The sequence below is a fragment of the Rhinolophus sinicus genome, linkage group LG04 (genome assembly GCF_036562045.2).
Source record: "Rhinolophus sinicus isolate RSC01 linkage group LG04, ASM3656204v1, whole genome shotgun sequence".
NCBI classification, from domain to species: Eukaryota; Metazoa; Chordata; class Mammalia; order Chiroptera; family Rhinolophidae; genus Rhinolophus; species Rhinolophus sinicus.
In genome coordinates, this window is record NC_133754.1 from 186330483 (window position 1) to 186343909 (window position 13427).

General features: G+C 56.9%; 1 protein-coding gene across 1 annotated transcript; it reads right to left on the reverse strand.

Moving 5' to 3' along the window:
- Positions 1-1659: 1659 nt before the first annotated feature.
- On the reverse strand, positions 1660-11559 carry MYMK (myomaker, myoblast fusion factor). Its single transcript, XM_074331594.1, has 5 exons — positions 11022-11559; positions 6789-6903; positions 5818-5966; positions 3244-3360; positions 1660-2669 (listed from the first exon to the last, which is right to left on the reverse strand). Exons 1-5 carry the CDS (start codon positions 11154-11156, stop codon positions 2520-2522), a joined length of 666 nt encoding a protein of 221 aa, XP_074187695.1. The 5' UTR covers positions 11157-11559; the 3' UTR covers positions 1660-2519.
- Positions 11560-13427: the final 1868 nt, after the last annotated feature.

The following is a 13427-nucleotide window of genomic DNA, read 5'->3' on the forward strand; positions in this document are numbered from 1 at the left end:
TGCTCTGGGGCTTCCTGTGACACCTAGGACGGCATTTTGTTTCAGGCACTCGCTCATAGAAGTCTCAGGACTCATGGACCCCCAGCCCCCCACCAGCGCCGGGTGGGAGGAGGGTCCCATCTGGAGCTTAAGGTGGATCCTGATGGCCACAGAGGACCTTCCTGGCACCAGGTGCCATGAGTCTCAGATTCCAGGGACACACAGACCCGAGCGCTCCATAACACTGGGATTCGGAAGTGTTTCCATTTGAAGGCTGTGACACTTCTTTCTTGTTAGTCTTGAGGTATCAGAGTGGCCATTCTGGGTGGCCTTCTCCTTTTCTGGTCCCCTTCCCAGGCACACCCCTCCTGGCCCTTGGGTAGCGCCCCTAAGAAGGGCCTTTGAGCCAGAGAGATGTCTTTGGGATGTCTGGCGAGAACCTGGGCACTGCCACCAACTCAGTGGCCAGTGTCCAAGGGACGAGGGCCAGCTGCTGACATCCTGGCCCTCAGAGTCCTCATCTGCAAAGTGGGCTCAGGACCCGCACCTTGGGGGCCCTCGGAGGGGGTCTCCATGGGGGCCAACCCTGCTTGGGAGGGGCACAGCGGGTCTGGAGCCCGAGAGGCGAGAGGCGGATGGGTTGAGGGCTGGAGCGCGCCTCCTAATTGTCCATGACTTACAGACTTGGCCGGGCTCCCAGACAGCCTCATAAATCAGCGCGGCCACAGTGAGTAGCCTGTTAGTGCAGCCCTTACGCGCTTGGCAAGCCCCTCGCCTCCTCCCTGCTTAGGAGCATCCCGCTGCTTCCAATTTTCCATGCGTTGCCACAGAGGTGGGAGCTGGGGGTGCTCACTGCGGTGGGAGGGATGGGGGGCGGCAAGGGGGGCATGGGGGGGAGGGGAGGGGATGGGAGGAGGGGGGAGGGCAGGGGCAGGAAGTAATGGGGGAGGGAGGGGCTGGGCAGGGGCCAGCCATCTTGCAGATGCCTGTTTCTGGAGCAATGCCCCCAGGGTCCCCTGTATGGCACCCAGAGTGTCCCCTTTCCTTACAGCCTGGTGCTGTGACTTATGAGTGTCGCCTTGTGCCGGTGGGAGATGGGGCCAGAGGGGAAGACTGTTTCCAGGATCACCCTCTCTTCATGGTGTGTGTGTGTGCACGTGCACACAACCCCCCAGCCAGAGCTGCAGCCAATGGGGGTAGCACCTGACCCTCCCCTCCTCTGCAGGAGCGTAGAGCCAGGTGGGGCAGGGGCCCTGTGATGGTGACACGCCTGGGTGGAGGGCCCAGAAGCTGTGGAGTCTCAGTGTCCTCATCTGGAAAACGGGTTTGGCAAGGAGCCTGGGCGCCATGTGAAGAGCTGAGTGGGCTGCTTTGTCATTAACAGGTTGTGGGGACAGAAAGATGCTGAGCCAGGGCCAGTCTGTGGGTGTCCAGGACCTGAGATGCCAGACCTCTGGGCAGTTAGGGAGGCTGACAGATGGGGTGGAGGGCCCAGCGAAGGGGTCCACTTTGTCCCCAGCCCCAGGTGCTGGAGCCAGCTTTCTCTCAGTGCTCTAAGGTGTGCAAGAGGTGACTTTGGGACAAATAACGGGCCGCCTCCCACGGTGGGAGTGGATGTGGGTAACTGCATGGTCTGGAAACACAAACAGGTCCCAGACAGGTGTAGGTAACTTCCTGCCTGACAGATGTGCCTGGATTATTCGGGAAGCCAGGGTGGGACGGACCTGTGGGAAGGCTCAGGTTTGTGAGGTGATGTCTGGGAGGCCAGCTTCCGCCACCCCCCGGGGCCCGGTGCAGACAGCCTCTGGACGGGAGCAGGCTGACCTCCCTGTGAGCCCAGCTTTTGGGCCTGTCATCGGCCTCTGCCCAAGGTCCCTGCACCCAGACCCACCTTCCCACACTGGGGAGCCTCGGGCAGGGCTGAAAGCCGGGGCGGCGTGCTCAGAGGGCTGAAACGGGTGCTCACTTGTGCTCCCAGTAAGGTCAATAAATCAAGGTGATTCTTATTGGTTATTGTCATTGGAACGGCTAGATTTAGGGACCCAGCTGGAGAGACAGCCAAGGGGCAGGCAGGCCTGGGCCAGGGACAGAGCTGGCCCTGCTGGCCCTGGCTTCCTCAGTGGGCGTGCTCAGAGCCTGAGGGCATAGGACCGAGGTGGTGATGCCAGTTTCCAAGAGAAAACAGATGGCATGGGAGGACACAGGACCGGATAGTGGGCAGAACCCCTTTGTGGTTGGGACTGGGCTGGGACTTTTGGGGACGGGGAGGTGGAGAGGACAGACGCTGGCTCCAGGATTCTGCAGACATGCCGACCAGCCATGCCCGAGGCCTAGGAGGAGGGAGAAACGTCTTTTCTTTCCAGCTTAGTACACGGCTTCTCCAGGAGCACTCAACACAGCGTGCTTCCCAGCCCCCTGGGACCTCTCAGCATAGGAGCTCAGAGTTTCCCCTGGACAGCCTGGGCTGGGGAGGGACAGGAGGGCTCTCACCAGGCATAAGACGGGGCGGGCAGGGGCTTGGAGCGGGTAGGGGTGCAAAGTCAGATACAGGCACAGCACAGGGTGCCGCAGTCCAGCTTGGCTGGGGGCCCTGCGCCTCCAGCCTTCTTGTTCACCTTGGGCAGCAGCAGGATGAAGGACATGGCCAGGGCGCAGTGGTAGAAGCTGTGCACATAAGTGTGGTCCCAGTCCTGCAGGGGTGGAGGGGGTGTGTGTGTCCGTGTGTGGCTTTTCGCCCCTGCATCCCATCTCCTCTTCAAGCCCCCATTCCCCTGCGCGCTCGCTCGGTGCCTGTGCTGTGGGCCTGGCACCTGCCACTTCCATGGGCTCCTCCCCAACCCCCTCCCGTGTCCTGGGAGTCTGGCCAAGTGCCTTCCTCCAAGAGGCCTCCCCTCATGATCCAGCCCCCATGGTCTTTCCTGCCACCAAACGCTGAAGTCACTGAAGGTCTGTGTCATCCACTGACCCTCTGACAATGAGGCTGAGGCCCCTCCCTCGCTCCCTCCCTTCCTCCTCTCTCCTACTCCTTCCCTTTCTCCATCCTCCTGTCCAACCTCCTTACTCCCTCCTCCAGGTTTGGGCTCCAGCCCCAGGCCCTTTCTGGCTGTGCACCTTATCACAGATGGAAGCTCCCTGCATCCTGCAGCTCCACGCAGGCAGCGATGGCAGTGGTGTGGGGGATGGGAGAGGACACTGCCCGGGAGGGCGTGGTCCTATGGAGTGGGCCTTGTGGCAGGTGCCCCCCCCACCCCCCCACCTGGGTACCTCGAAGAAGAAGCGCAGCATCAGAGCCAGCGCCCCGAAGCACAGGCCGGGGCCTATCTGCTGGGTGTAGACACTCTTGTCGGGGTACAGACCCTTCTTCTCCTTCATCTGCTGCAGCTGTGGGGAGAGTGAAAGCTCTTAGGGCACAGTGTCCATCTGCGAACAGCCGCCCTGAGCCAGGGGAAGAGCTGGCCCTGGGCACTCGAAGCCCGGTCATCCTCAGGTGGGAGATGGGGCTCTGGGAGATGCCCCTAGGAGCCCATAGCCTGGATGACAGGGCTGGGAGCCCCTTGGGCCATTGGGCCCCTCGAGGACCCCTCGCCTGCCTGTTTGGGATGTAGTAAGGTCCCCCTTTATGGTTCCCTCTCCCAGACCAGACTCGGTGACTGTTCATAGCCAAGGGGTGTGGAGCGTGGGGCCTGTCTACCATCATGGCCCTCGAGGGTGCCCGTGCGGTGGTCTGCAAGAGCCTTTGGTGTTTCAGTAGTCAATGGACACCCGTGCTATTTATTAGGCAAAACTGACCAGCACGTTAAATCTGCGACTTCTCAGACATTGATGAACTTAGAGTGAGGCTCACGTAGGTACGTATGTTTAAAAAGATGGGTTCATAGGCCAAAAAGATGAGGCAGGTGCAGTTAGTTGTACATCCCGAGAACCCCGCCCCTTGGGGCCAGGGTGTTTCAGATGGAAGTGAGATCCACACACGGTGGCAACGCACAGACCCACTGGCTGGCACACACAAAGGAAGGCCCTGGGCAATCTCGCACCAGGGCAGGGCAGGTTTCACCACCAAATGAATTATGAAATGTGGTCCGGTTTTCAGTGTTCTAGAATTTGCCATAGCCGATGAGGAATCAGGACCTGTAGTAGCACACACAGGTAGTGTGTAGGTACAGCAATTGTGACCCTGGGTGTGGGGGCTGCAGCCCAGGGAGCCCTCATCCAGCCAATCCTGCACCTGCCCAAGGTGGCGCCCAGACCTGGCCCTGCCACAGCCCTGTCTGTCATACTCCTCTCTCTACTTCCTCTCCCTGGGTGCCACTGTTCCCAAACCTGACTCAAGAAGGCATGAGCCTCTGGGAGAAAAATCCACCCTCCTTCCAGGAAACAACTGCCCTTCAAAATCCAAAATAAACTCCACATTAAATGGTCTAGAAAACACAAGTTGAGCCCCAGATGTAGGGAGCCAGGCAGCCCTCTAGGTTCCTGCAGCTGGATCCACAGCCCGAAGGCCATGGAAGTCTCTGTGGCATTTCATGGGGACACTGAGTGACCGCTTTTCTGGCTAATTAAACTCTAGCCCAGGTTGAGACCTGGCCAAGACCTGCGGGAGCTGCAGCCCTCCAGGCCAGAACAAGGAGCCTTTATCCTGCTTCCTGCCGGGGAGTCAGCCCATCGGCCGAGTCCAGCGCTCTCTGTGTTTATGCATTCCAGCATATTCCTTAACCTGGCCCTTCTCGGGTCCAGACAAGTCAGACCCAACACACTTCCTCTCTGCTCACAGGCTGTGCCGAGGGGCCTCCTGGGTCAGCCCAGGGCCAGCTTTGCCTCCCTAAGTTGGAGTGGAGTGGGGAAGATGCACCCTCTCTTATTGGCAGTGTAAACACTCTACTCCTGGGTGTAGAGAGCAGCAGGGAGTGTTTAGAAAGCTCGCCACCAGAACTTCACTTTCCCTCCCCAGCCTGTAAAAAGGGTTGGTGGGCACTCCTGTACTGCCTGCCCAGCCTGACCCCTCTACCCTGAGAACTGCCCTCCTGCCTTCCAGGCCTGGGTCTGCTCACTGCAAGGCTCAGCTCCCTCCCTGCTTCTGAGTCTGAGGAAACGGCCCCAGTCCATCTTGCTGCAGGGTCCCTCTTTAGCTTGGGCTGGTGTGAGTAGTGGGTTTGGGTCCTTGCAGCCAGGACGGCCTTGGTATGACAGAAGGTGCAGGGAGGCGTGGGGACCACATGTAAAGGGTCTGTGGGTGCCAGGCCCTCGGTGCCCTGCGAGAGGCCATTCATGTTGGGAACTCGGGCTCCGGTTGCCTCAATACCCGTGAGCAGTTCGATCTTGCTGTCGACCTCACCCCACACCCTCCTTTCTCATTAGACGCAAGCTGAAGGCTCACTTTCTCCAGGAAGTCTTCCCAGGTTAACCCAGGCCATTTCCGATCGATATTGCATTTCGAAAGCAGCCATTCTCTTCAGTAATAATGATAATGGCCCCTATTTGTTGAGTACATTAGAAGCCAGGTTCTGTTCCAGTATTTAAGATGCATTATCTCAATTAATCCCTGAACCAATCCTATGAGGTGGGAACTGGACCGTTATTGTAATACCTACTTTACAGATCATGGAAACTGAGGCAGAGAAGTTCAGTAACTTAGGTTAGGTCCAGATCTTGTGAGTTAGAGACATGCTACAAACTGGCACTGCATGGCTGGGGTGGCTGATGGTCACTTTCTATGTGATTTCACTGAAGCCGTGTCCAGCCTGCTCACCCATGAGGAGGGAGGTAAAAGGAGATCCCAGGTGGGAGGAGTCACAGTCAGGGAAGGGGCCCCCCTCTGTTGAAGGGTCACACACTACGCACCCATTTAGCTGCGATGATGAGGACGGCTGTGCCGATGGGGCCCGAGTACACCCCATAGCCCCAGCGGTCATGGTAGATCCGCACGGCAATAGTGAGGACACCAAACATCACAAAAGTCGACCTCTTGGGCTCGTCAAAGTCGGCCAGTGCTGCAGGGGTTGGGGAGAGAACCCGAGAGAGGTGAGTGGCCTCTGCTCCCCCGGAGGCGTACCTTAGGGGCCCAAGTGTGGCTGGCGTCTCTCTGCCAGCGTGAACCCAAGGCCTGGCCTGCTCACCCAGAGGTCTGAACGCCAGGCTGCGGTTTCTCCACGGACGGAGAGCTTAGATGATGCTGGTGGGAAGCCGTTTTAATAAACAGGTCAATATGCGAGGGACTAGGAAGGAGTCCCTTCCACGGCGACCATTAGGACCAAGACACAAAGAGAGACACCATACAAGAAAGATCAGCGTCCTCCACAGGGCCTGACTGGTCGAACAGCAGGAGGCCCTGCGTAACGGGGTCGGTGTCCTGACTTTGCCACGAGACAATGGTAAGGGGACAAAAGTTGCAGACCGACATGGTTGAACGATCCCATCTTCCTACAAACCCGAGCTGGAAACTGTGTGTGAAGCAAAGGTCTTAGGGGGTGGGGGTGGGTGTGAACCTGAACGGTGAACAGAGGTTTCCTGGGGGAAGACGGCGGGCAGGGCTCTTTGATTCCTTCCTGTGTATGCCTCTGCCAGCTACGTTGGTCATAGCAAACCTTTGTTAAATGCGTAAGTTAAACAGGACAGAGAAAATGGGAACGGGGCATTTAGAACTGCATATTCTTTTTTATAGATTAAGCTCAGCTCTGAAGTCCAGGAGAGCGGGTAGGTTCTCAGACATGAGGGGTGGGGATGCACAGGCAGCGGGCTGGGCAGGCATGGACGGTGGGGGGTGGGTGGAACGGGGCCCGTCTGTAGGCCTGCGCGAAAGGGGCGCCACTCACCCATCAGCGAGACCCACATGCTCAGCGCCGTCCCGTAGACACTGAAGTACTCCAGGGTGTCGTGACGTACAAAGCAGAGCACCCACAGGCCTGGCCCGTCGCAGGCGTGGTAGAGCTGCCAGGAAACCCACAGGCGATCAGCGGCTGGAGAGGGCCGTGCCGGAGCCCAGACCCCCGGTGAGTCAGACCACTCACTAGCTGCGAGACCTTGGGCTGATGGCTTAATGGCTCCAAGTCTCAGTTCCCCCATCTGAACAACGGGGACACTGCTGACTGCTCCCCTCAGAGGCTCTTGTGTACGGGGGCTGGGTGTCACTCAGACGAAGCCCACAGAGGTAGGGAAGCTAAAATGTGATCTACGCATTCATTCCTTCTGTACTGGGTTTACTGAGAGCAGGTTTCTCTGCATCCTTTCACCAACATTGGATGTGAGGCCAGTGTCTTTTTTTGGGGTGCCAGTCTGCTCTTCAGGGGCCTGTGGGGCCTTTCCCACCCATCATTTACCCTCTAATGACTGGGCTACCCCACAGTGGAAGTTTTCAGACCTAAGTGGGCATCCAAACGCCTGGGGGCGTGTGGAGACTCAGGCTGTGGAGCCCACCTCGAGAGTTCCTGACTCAGCAGGTCTGGGTTGGGGTCGGAGTTCTGTGTTTTTCTGTAGTTTTCAGGTTGGTGCCAATGCCGCCGGTGGGGAGCTCACTTGGAGAACCACCGGTCTACAGCCTTCAGCTTCTGTCTTTAAAGTGCAGGAAGGCTGCAAAGACCCATGCATGCATTGAATGCAGCACCGGGGCTCGCCCATCTGTCCCCCATACTCTCACAGTGGGCTCCCCAATATCTAATTTCACAGCAATTTTTAAAGCAAAATGTGTGCATGGAGTCTTTTCAAAGCCGTCGCCTTATTTCTAGCAGAAAACATCTCTCTCCTTTCGTGTACACATTTCATCATTTTAAGTAATATTTAATTATATGACATAATTATTTTGACAAGTTTCACGGGCACAAACAAGTTTGGGAACCAGCACAATGGACTCTTGATGAGCTTGCTCAGTGGGAGGGAGGAGGGTAGCATCTGGAGGCGCCAGGAAGGTGTCGGGGGAGCAGGAGCCCTGGGTCACCTGGTGAGTCGAGCAAGTCGGGGTCAATTTAGAGTTCGTCCTGGTTACAACTGTAGGTGACCTAAAGTTCAGGTGCGCCTAGAAGGTATTAATAGAGGTACAATGTCCCGAACAAAGGAGGAGAGAGACGGTCCTGCTTCTCTCTGTCCTGGTCAGACCCACCTAGGGAACCGGGTGGAGTTCTGGATGATGCATTTTTTGAAGTGACTCTGGCATAGAAGAGGCTAGAGGAGAGCAACCAGGCAGTGGACATGATTGTGTAGCTGGGGAAAGAGAAGCTTCAGGTGGGGCCTGATCAAGGTGCTCAAATCTCTGTGGGACAGAGGAGGGAGGAGAATGCTAGCCCCCCATGGCTCTGATCAGCAGAGCCAGGCCCTAGAAGTGACATGAATGTTTTCCTGCCCTCCTGTTCCTTCTAGAACTACGTCTCCCTCGCCCCCACCCCAGCCTGACTGCCTGCTATCTCTGTACCCCTGGCCTCTCCTTTGTAGCACAGATCACCCTGTATGATGACAGACTTAATCACTGTGGTATTCTGGGCAGTGTCTGTGCCTTGCCCTCACCGAGAGCAGGAATAACCTCTGTGTCACCCCGTGTCACCCTGGCCAGGACCCCAGCTCCCTGCGTAGAGCTGGCTGACAGCTGAGCTCAGTCAGTGTCTGCCGTGGGAATGAATGTAGGCTCAGGGCGGCAGGATTTGGAGAGCTCTGAAGGAGAGGTGGCCTCCCCACCACGCCCTTGCTCGTCTCTGTTGGACAGGCGAGGCAGGTGAGATTCAGAGCTGAGATTGGACCAGCCTCCGTGCCTCTGGTGCCTCCCATGCAGGGAGCAGACCTGGACCAGTGAGGTCACTGGCAGGGTTGGGGTGCGGCTGGGGGCCTGGAGGGAGAGAGCACAGCTTTTGGAGGCTGACCTAACAGGTCCTTGCCCTGTGAGCTCAGGCAAGGGGCTGACGGCTCAGGACCCCTTCTGTCAAATGGGGACAAGAACACCCGCTCCATGGGATGGACCAGGGGATTCCATGTGACAGAGCACATTGCAGTGTGCCTGGTACAGAAATGGTGATTGTATGGTGGGTCCTGGTCATAACCCAGGAGAAGCATGTGAGAGGCAGACCTTGCGATGGTGTCATGTGGGGCTCCGGGAGAAAGGGGCAGTGTGGCTTTGAGGCCGAGGACATTTGTCACAGGAGGCAGCTGCCCCTGCCACTCTGGGTGGGGCAGGGTGGGACAGGGTGGGCCTCTGAGGGTAGTGGGGAGGCAGCTGTGGGGCCAGCCCAGCCTAGGCAGGGAGGGATCTGGCAATGCCTGTGGTTTTTAGGCGGGGCCTAACAGGAGCCTGGGAACCAGACATGGCTCTTCTCCCCAGCCCTTAGACCACTGCACCCATGGAGAAGTCCCATATTCACACTGTGCCTCCATTTTCTCATCTGTCAAATTGACCTCCCGCCCTTCACCCACGCTGGGGTCCCAGGAGGAGCAAGTGACATGGCATTCAGCAAAGTGCCTTGAAAAAGCCGGGAGCTCCAGAGCACTCACAGTGCCACACATGACAGCCTTTCTGGGACTGTTTCTTCATCTGTCAAATGAGCCCGTCCCAATCCCATGCTCACGGGGAGCTGAGAAAACGAAGTAAGATAGTGTGCATATAACACCCAGCAGGTAGCTCACCCTGGACACTGGCTCCTGGTCAGCGCATTGTGGCTAACGTCTGTCCCAGCAGAGGTGGAGACCCCAGCCCTAGGGAGTCTGGTTCCTCAAAGGATCCAGCCCGTCCCAGTCCCTGCCGCCCACGTGCAGGCACAGCTTCTCTCATTGTGGGCAAACCAGGATGCGGGCATGACACACGGACATGCGTGTGTTCCAGACCTCACCACCCCGGCTGTCCCACACACCCTGTCGCTTGCCCACAGAGCCCTGCTGCTGGGGAACGAGGCTGGCTCAGGGTGGGAGGCATGCGATTTCTCACGTCTGGTACTGCCACGCAAAGGAATCTGGGGGAATGCTCACCTCTCCAGCACATGCTTCTCATGGGGAGTTGGGCTTAAATGAAGGGTGGGTCTGATGCTTCCGAGAGAGAGAGAAAGAGAGAGAGAGAGAGAGAGAGAGAGAGAGAGAGAGAGAACTTTGGGAGTCCAGCAGTGAGGGTGGGTGTGGGGGAGACAGAGGGACGCAGAGACAGGAGGCAGGAAGGAACTAAGACATAGATGATGGATAGACAGATGCTTGATTAGGTAGGTAGCTACATAGATAGGTACTTAGTGGACAGACAGAAGGCAGAGGGATGAATGGAGTCAGAGAGACACATGGAGGGTCAGAGGAACAAAGCTAGAGAGGGACAGACCAAGAGATTTACAAAGAGCAAATTCTATGGGGATGTAATTCCAGAAATCAAGAGAGAACCAGACATAGACAGAGAGAAAGGAAAAAACAAAAAACACGGAGAGAAAAAACCAATAACAGAAACAGAGCAAAAGAGACTCACAGGGAGGTGAGGTGGGGAACAAAGAGAGAAAGAGCTGAGATGGTCATCTAGACGTAGAAATAGAAAGAGAAAGGGGGGGGGGAAGAGAGAAACAGGCCCCAAGAAGGAGAGAGAACGAACATGAGCAAGGCCCTCCTGAAGTAGGGCCAGCTCCAGAATTTTGGAATTGGACTCGCCCAGGCCCTGCACATTCCCTAAAGCCCCCTACCCCCTCCTGGGCCTGGCTCACCCGCTCCTCTCTGCTCAGCCACCCTACTCGTATCTTTGGGAGAATGGTGGGGGAGGGGAAGCTGGAGCCACAGTGGCCTTGAGCACTTTTGGCCAGTGGCAAGGAAAGGGGTGCCCTGGAAGGACATGTCCTCAACAGGCTGACTCTGGCCCATTGTGGGCTTGGTCTCACTTACACCTATCCCAGAGCACCTTCCCGGCACCGATGGAGAAACTGAGGTCCAGAGGGGCTCCCCCAACCCTGTCTCCTGGTTTCTGGGCTCTTTCTTTCACCTCCAACTCACTTTTATTCATCACAAAACACAGGAAAGTAGTGGGAAGACCGGCCTTCTCCTCTGCCTGCCTGCGGGAGGGTGCCCTGTGCCGGTCAGGTCCCCTCCCCCACCACGGGCCCCAGACTCACCGCCTCGAAGAACATGGTGAAGAGATAGACCATGGCCTCCATGTGGAACCGCCTCTTGGCAGCGATGCTGATGGTGGGGAGGAAGGCCAGGCTGCTGAGGGTCGGCAGGAGAAGTTTGGCTACGAGTGTCCCCATGGGCGGGGCAGGAAGGGTGGGTGCTGGCCTCCTGGGTCCCCAAAAAGAGAAGGCCTGCTCCTTTCAGCGGGGGCTCCGATGGCAGCTGTGGTTTAAATGCCCTGACGGGAGGGAGGCAGGGACATGACTGCACATGTTGAGCAGCACATGGAGGGGGTCCAACAGCTGAGGCACCACGTGGTCAGCACTTGTCTCTGATTTTTTTTCCCCTTTTTTCAGAGGCCAGAGTTGTTCATTCAAAGAGACCATACTTCTTTTCTCTGAGGCAACAACCTTAGCGAAAAGGCCCCGTGAGTACAGCCCCCAACTTCCAGCCACTTCCCATCCTGGCCCTCTCCCCAGGGCGCTCAGGAGCCCAGAATGAAGGAGCAGGTGGACTCGGCGGCTGGAGTCCCATGTCCACAGGGGGCTAGAAGTGAGAGAGCGCAAGGTTTAGCCAATTCTAAACACTGGAAGGACCTTGTAGATAAGTTTCACACTTTCCAGCCCACCTGCACTTCTTACTTGCCTGCTCTCTCCCCAGCTGGGTTTCCCTGGTGACTGGATTCATGAAACTGACATTCTTTTCTACTTGGTTACATTGTTTCACACCTGAAGCAATCAGACCAGGACATCTCTATTAGTGCTCTCAGGACCAGGCTGATGCTTGGCCTTCTGAGCATTCCTTGGCCAGCCTTCAGGAAATTACCTTCCCTTTTTGTAAGCGGTCCCCAGGGAATTGCCTGGCAGGGTGCCCCCTTATCCTCTGGCCAAGGAATGATGGGGGGAATGGTGTGCGAGCCACCCAGGCTGACTCTCTCCCTGGACTAGTCGCTTAATTGATTGACTCGTTCATTTATGTGTTTGCTGTCTGCAAAAGAACAGCTTTTACTACTGGTTTGTTTTTTCATCATGATGTCACATAGGACAAAATGCACAGAGTTTGAGCATACAGCTTGATGACTTTTGACAAGTGCTTATATGCCTGTGACCACCACAGCACCCCCATCACCCCAGGATGTTCTTTGTGCCCTTTGCAGTGATGCCCCCAGCAGAGGTAGCTGCTGTTCTAGAACTTCCTGCAGAGCGAGTCATGCAGTATGCATTCTTTTGGGACTGGCTTCCTTACTTCTTTCACTGGACCATCGCTCAGATTCACCCGTGTTGTGTCAAGTGGCTCGTTCCTTTGGTTGCTGGGTGGGTAGTAGTTCACTGTGTGGCTAGGCCACGTCTCTGTCCCCCAGGTACTGGAATCTGGAGTGTGGGGACAGCAGGAGTGAGGCCGACTGGTGCTGACACTTCTCAGCTCTTCCAAGGGAGGCTGAGGCTTCTCCCTGGCTTTCTGGGGCCTGGCTGCTCCGCCCTTCCTTCCATCTGGGAGCAACTTCACACCTTTCCAGAAATCCTATTTGTGTCTTAAGTTGGCTAGAGCCCATTTCTGCTATTTGCAATGAAAGATGCTGCTTGATACATCTGCTCATGTCATTTTTCTGCTTAAATACCTTCCAAGGCACCCACAGCCCTGGGGGTGAACTCCAAGCTTTCAAAGAGACTGCTGGGCCATCTGCGCCCAGCTCTGTTCCCCCCACCACTGCACACCCGTCTCCACACACTCTCAGACCCTGTCCCTCCTTCCCAGCCTCCCCACCCCCCTGAAAGAACATATTTCTTCCTCCTCTGCCTTCTGTGGGGAGGACTCCCCACCCCCCTTAGGCAATCGAAGGTGCCCCAACACGCTGCTCACTCGCATCCCACCACCGACCACTCTGTGTGGTGCTGTTGCTGTCGGGTTACTCAGCTTGTGATCCCACTGGGCTCGGCTGGCCGGCTCACTGCCCTGGCCCCCGGGGCCTGAGCCTGGCACATGGTAGGTGTTCAACAAACACTGTTGAATGAATGACTTTGTTAAAAGGATGAATGAAAGTCCAGGGAGGCGGGGCCCCTGCACATTTCAGTCTGGCTCTTAGGAGCCCAGATTCCTCTCCAAATGTGAAAACCAGATCCTGCTGTGTGTGCGGCTCTGGGTAAGAGGAAGGCGACCCCCTTCAGCCCATCACAGACACCCCGATCATCCCTGCCCACCTCCCTGCCCCTCAGCTCCTGCTCAGCCCCAGCCCCCAGCCCCCAGCCCCAGCTTCCAGCAGGAGGAGAAAACCTGTGGTGAGGAAATGCGATTAGATGTCAGGTGCTAGGAGAGAAGTCTCTGGAGCCATAAACCCTACTCAGCAGCAGGAAAACATTCCACAGTTGGTTTTGTGCATGAGTGTGTGTGTGCGTGAGCGTGTGTGTGTG

Bases quoted from the DNA above. Each gene is read 5' to 3' on its own strand.
- MYMK (XM_074331594.1), bottom strand. From the start codon at position 11,156: ATGGGGACACTCGTAGCCAAACTTCTCCTGCCGACCCTCAGCAGCCTG. The intron at 6,904-11,021 runs GTGAGTCTGGGG...GTTTCCTGGCAG, and splicing joins TCACCATGTTCTTCGAGGCG to CTCTACCACGCCTGCGACGG. The intron at 2,670-3,243 runs GTACCCAGGTGG...CCACCCCTGCAG, and splicing joins TGCTGCGCTTCTTCTTCGAG to GACTGGGACCACACTTATGT.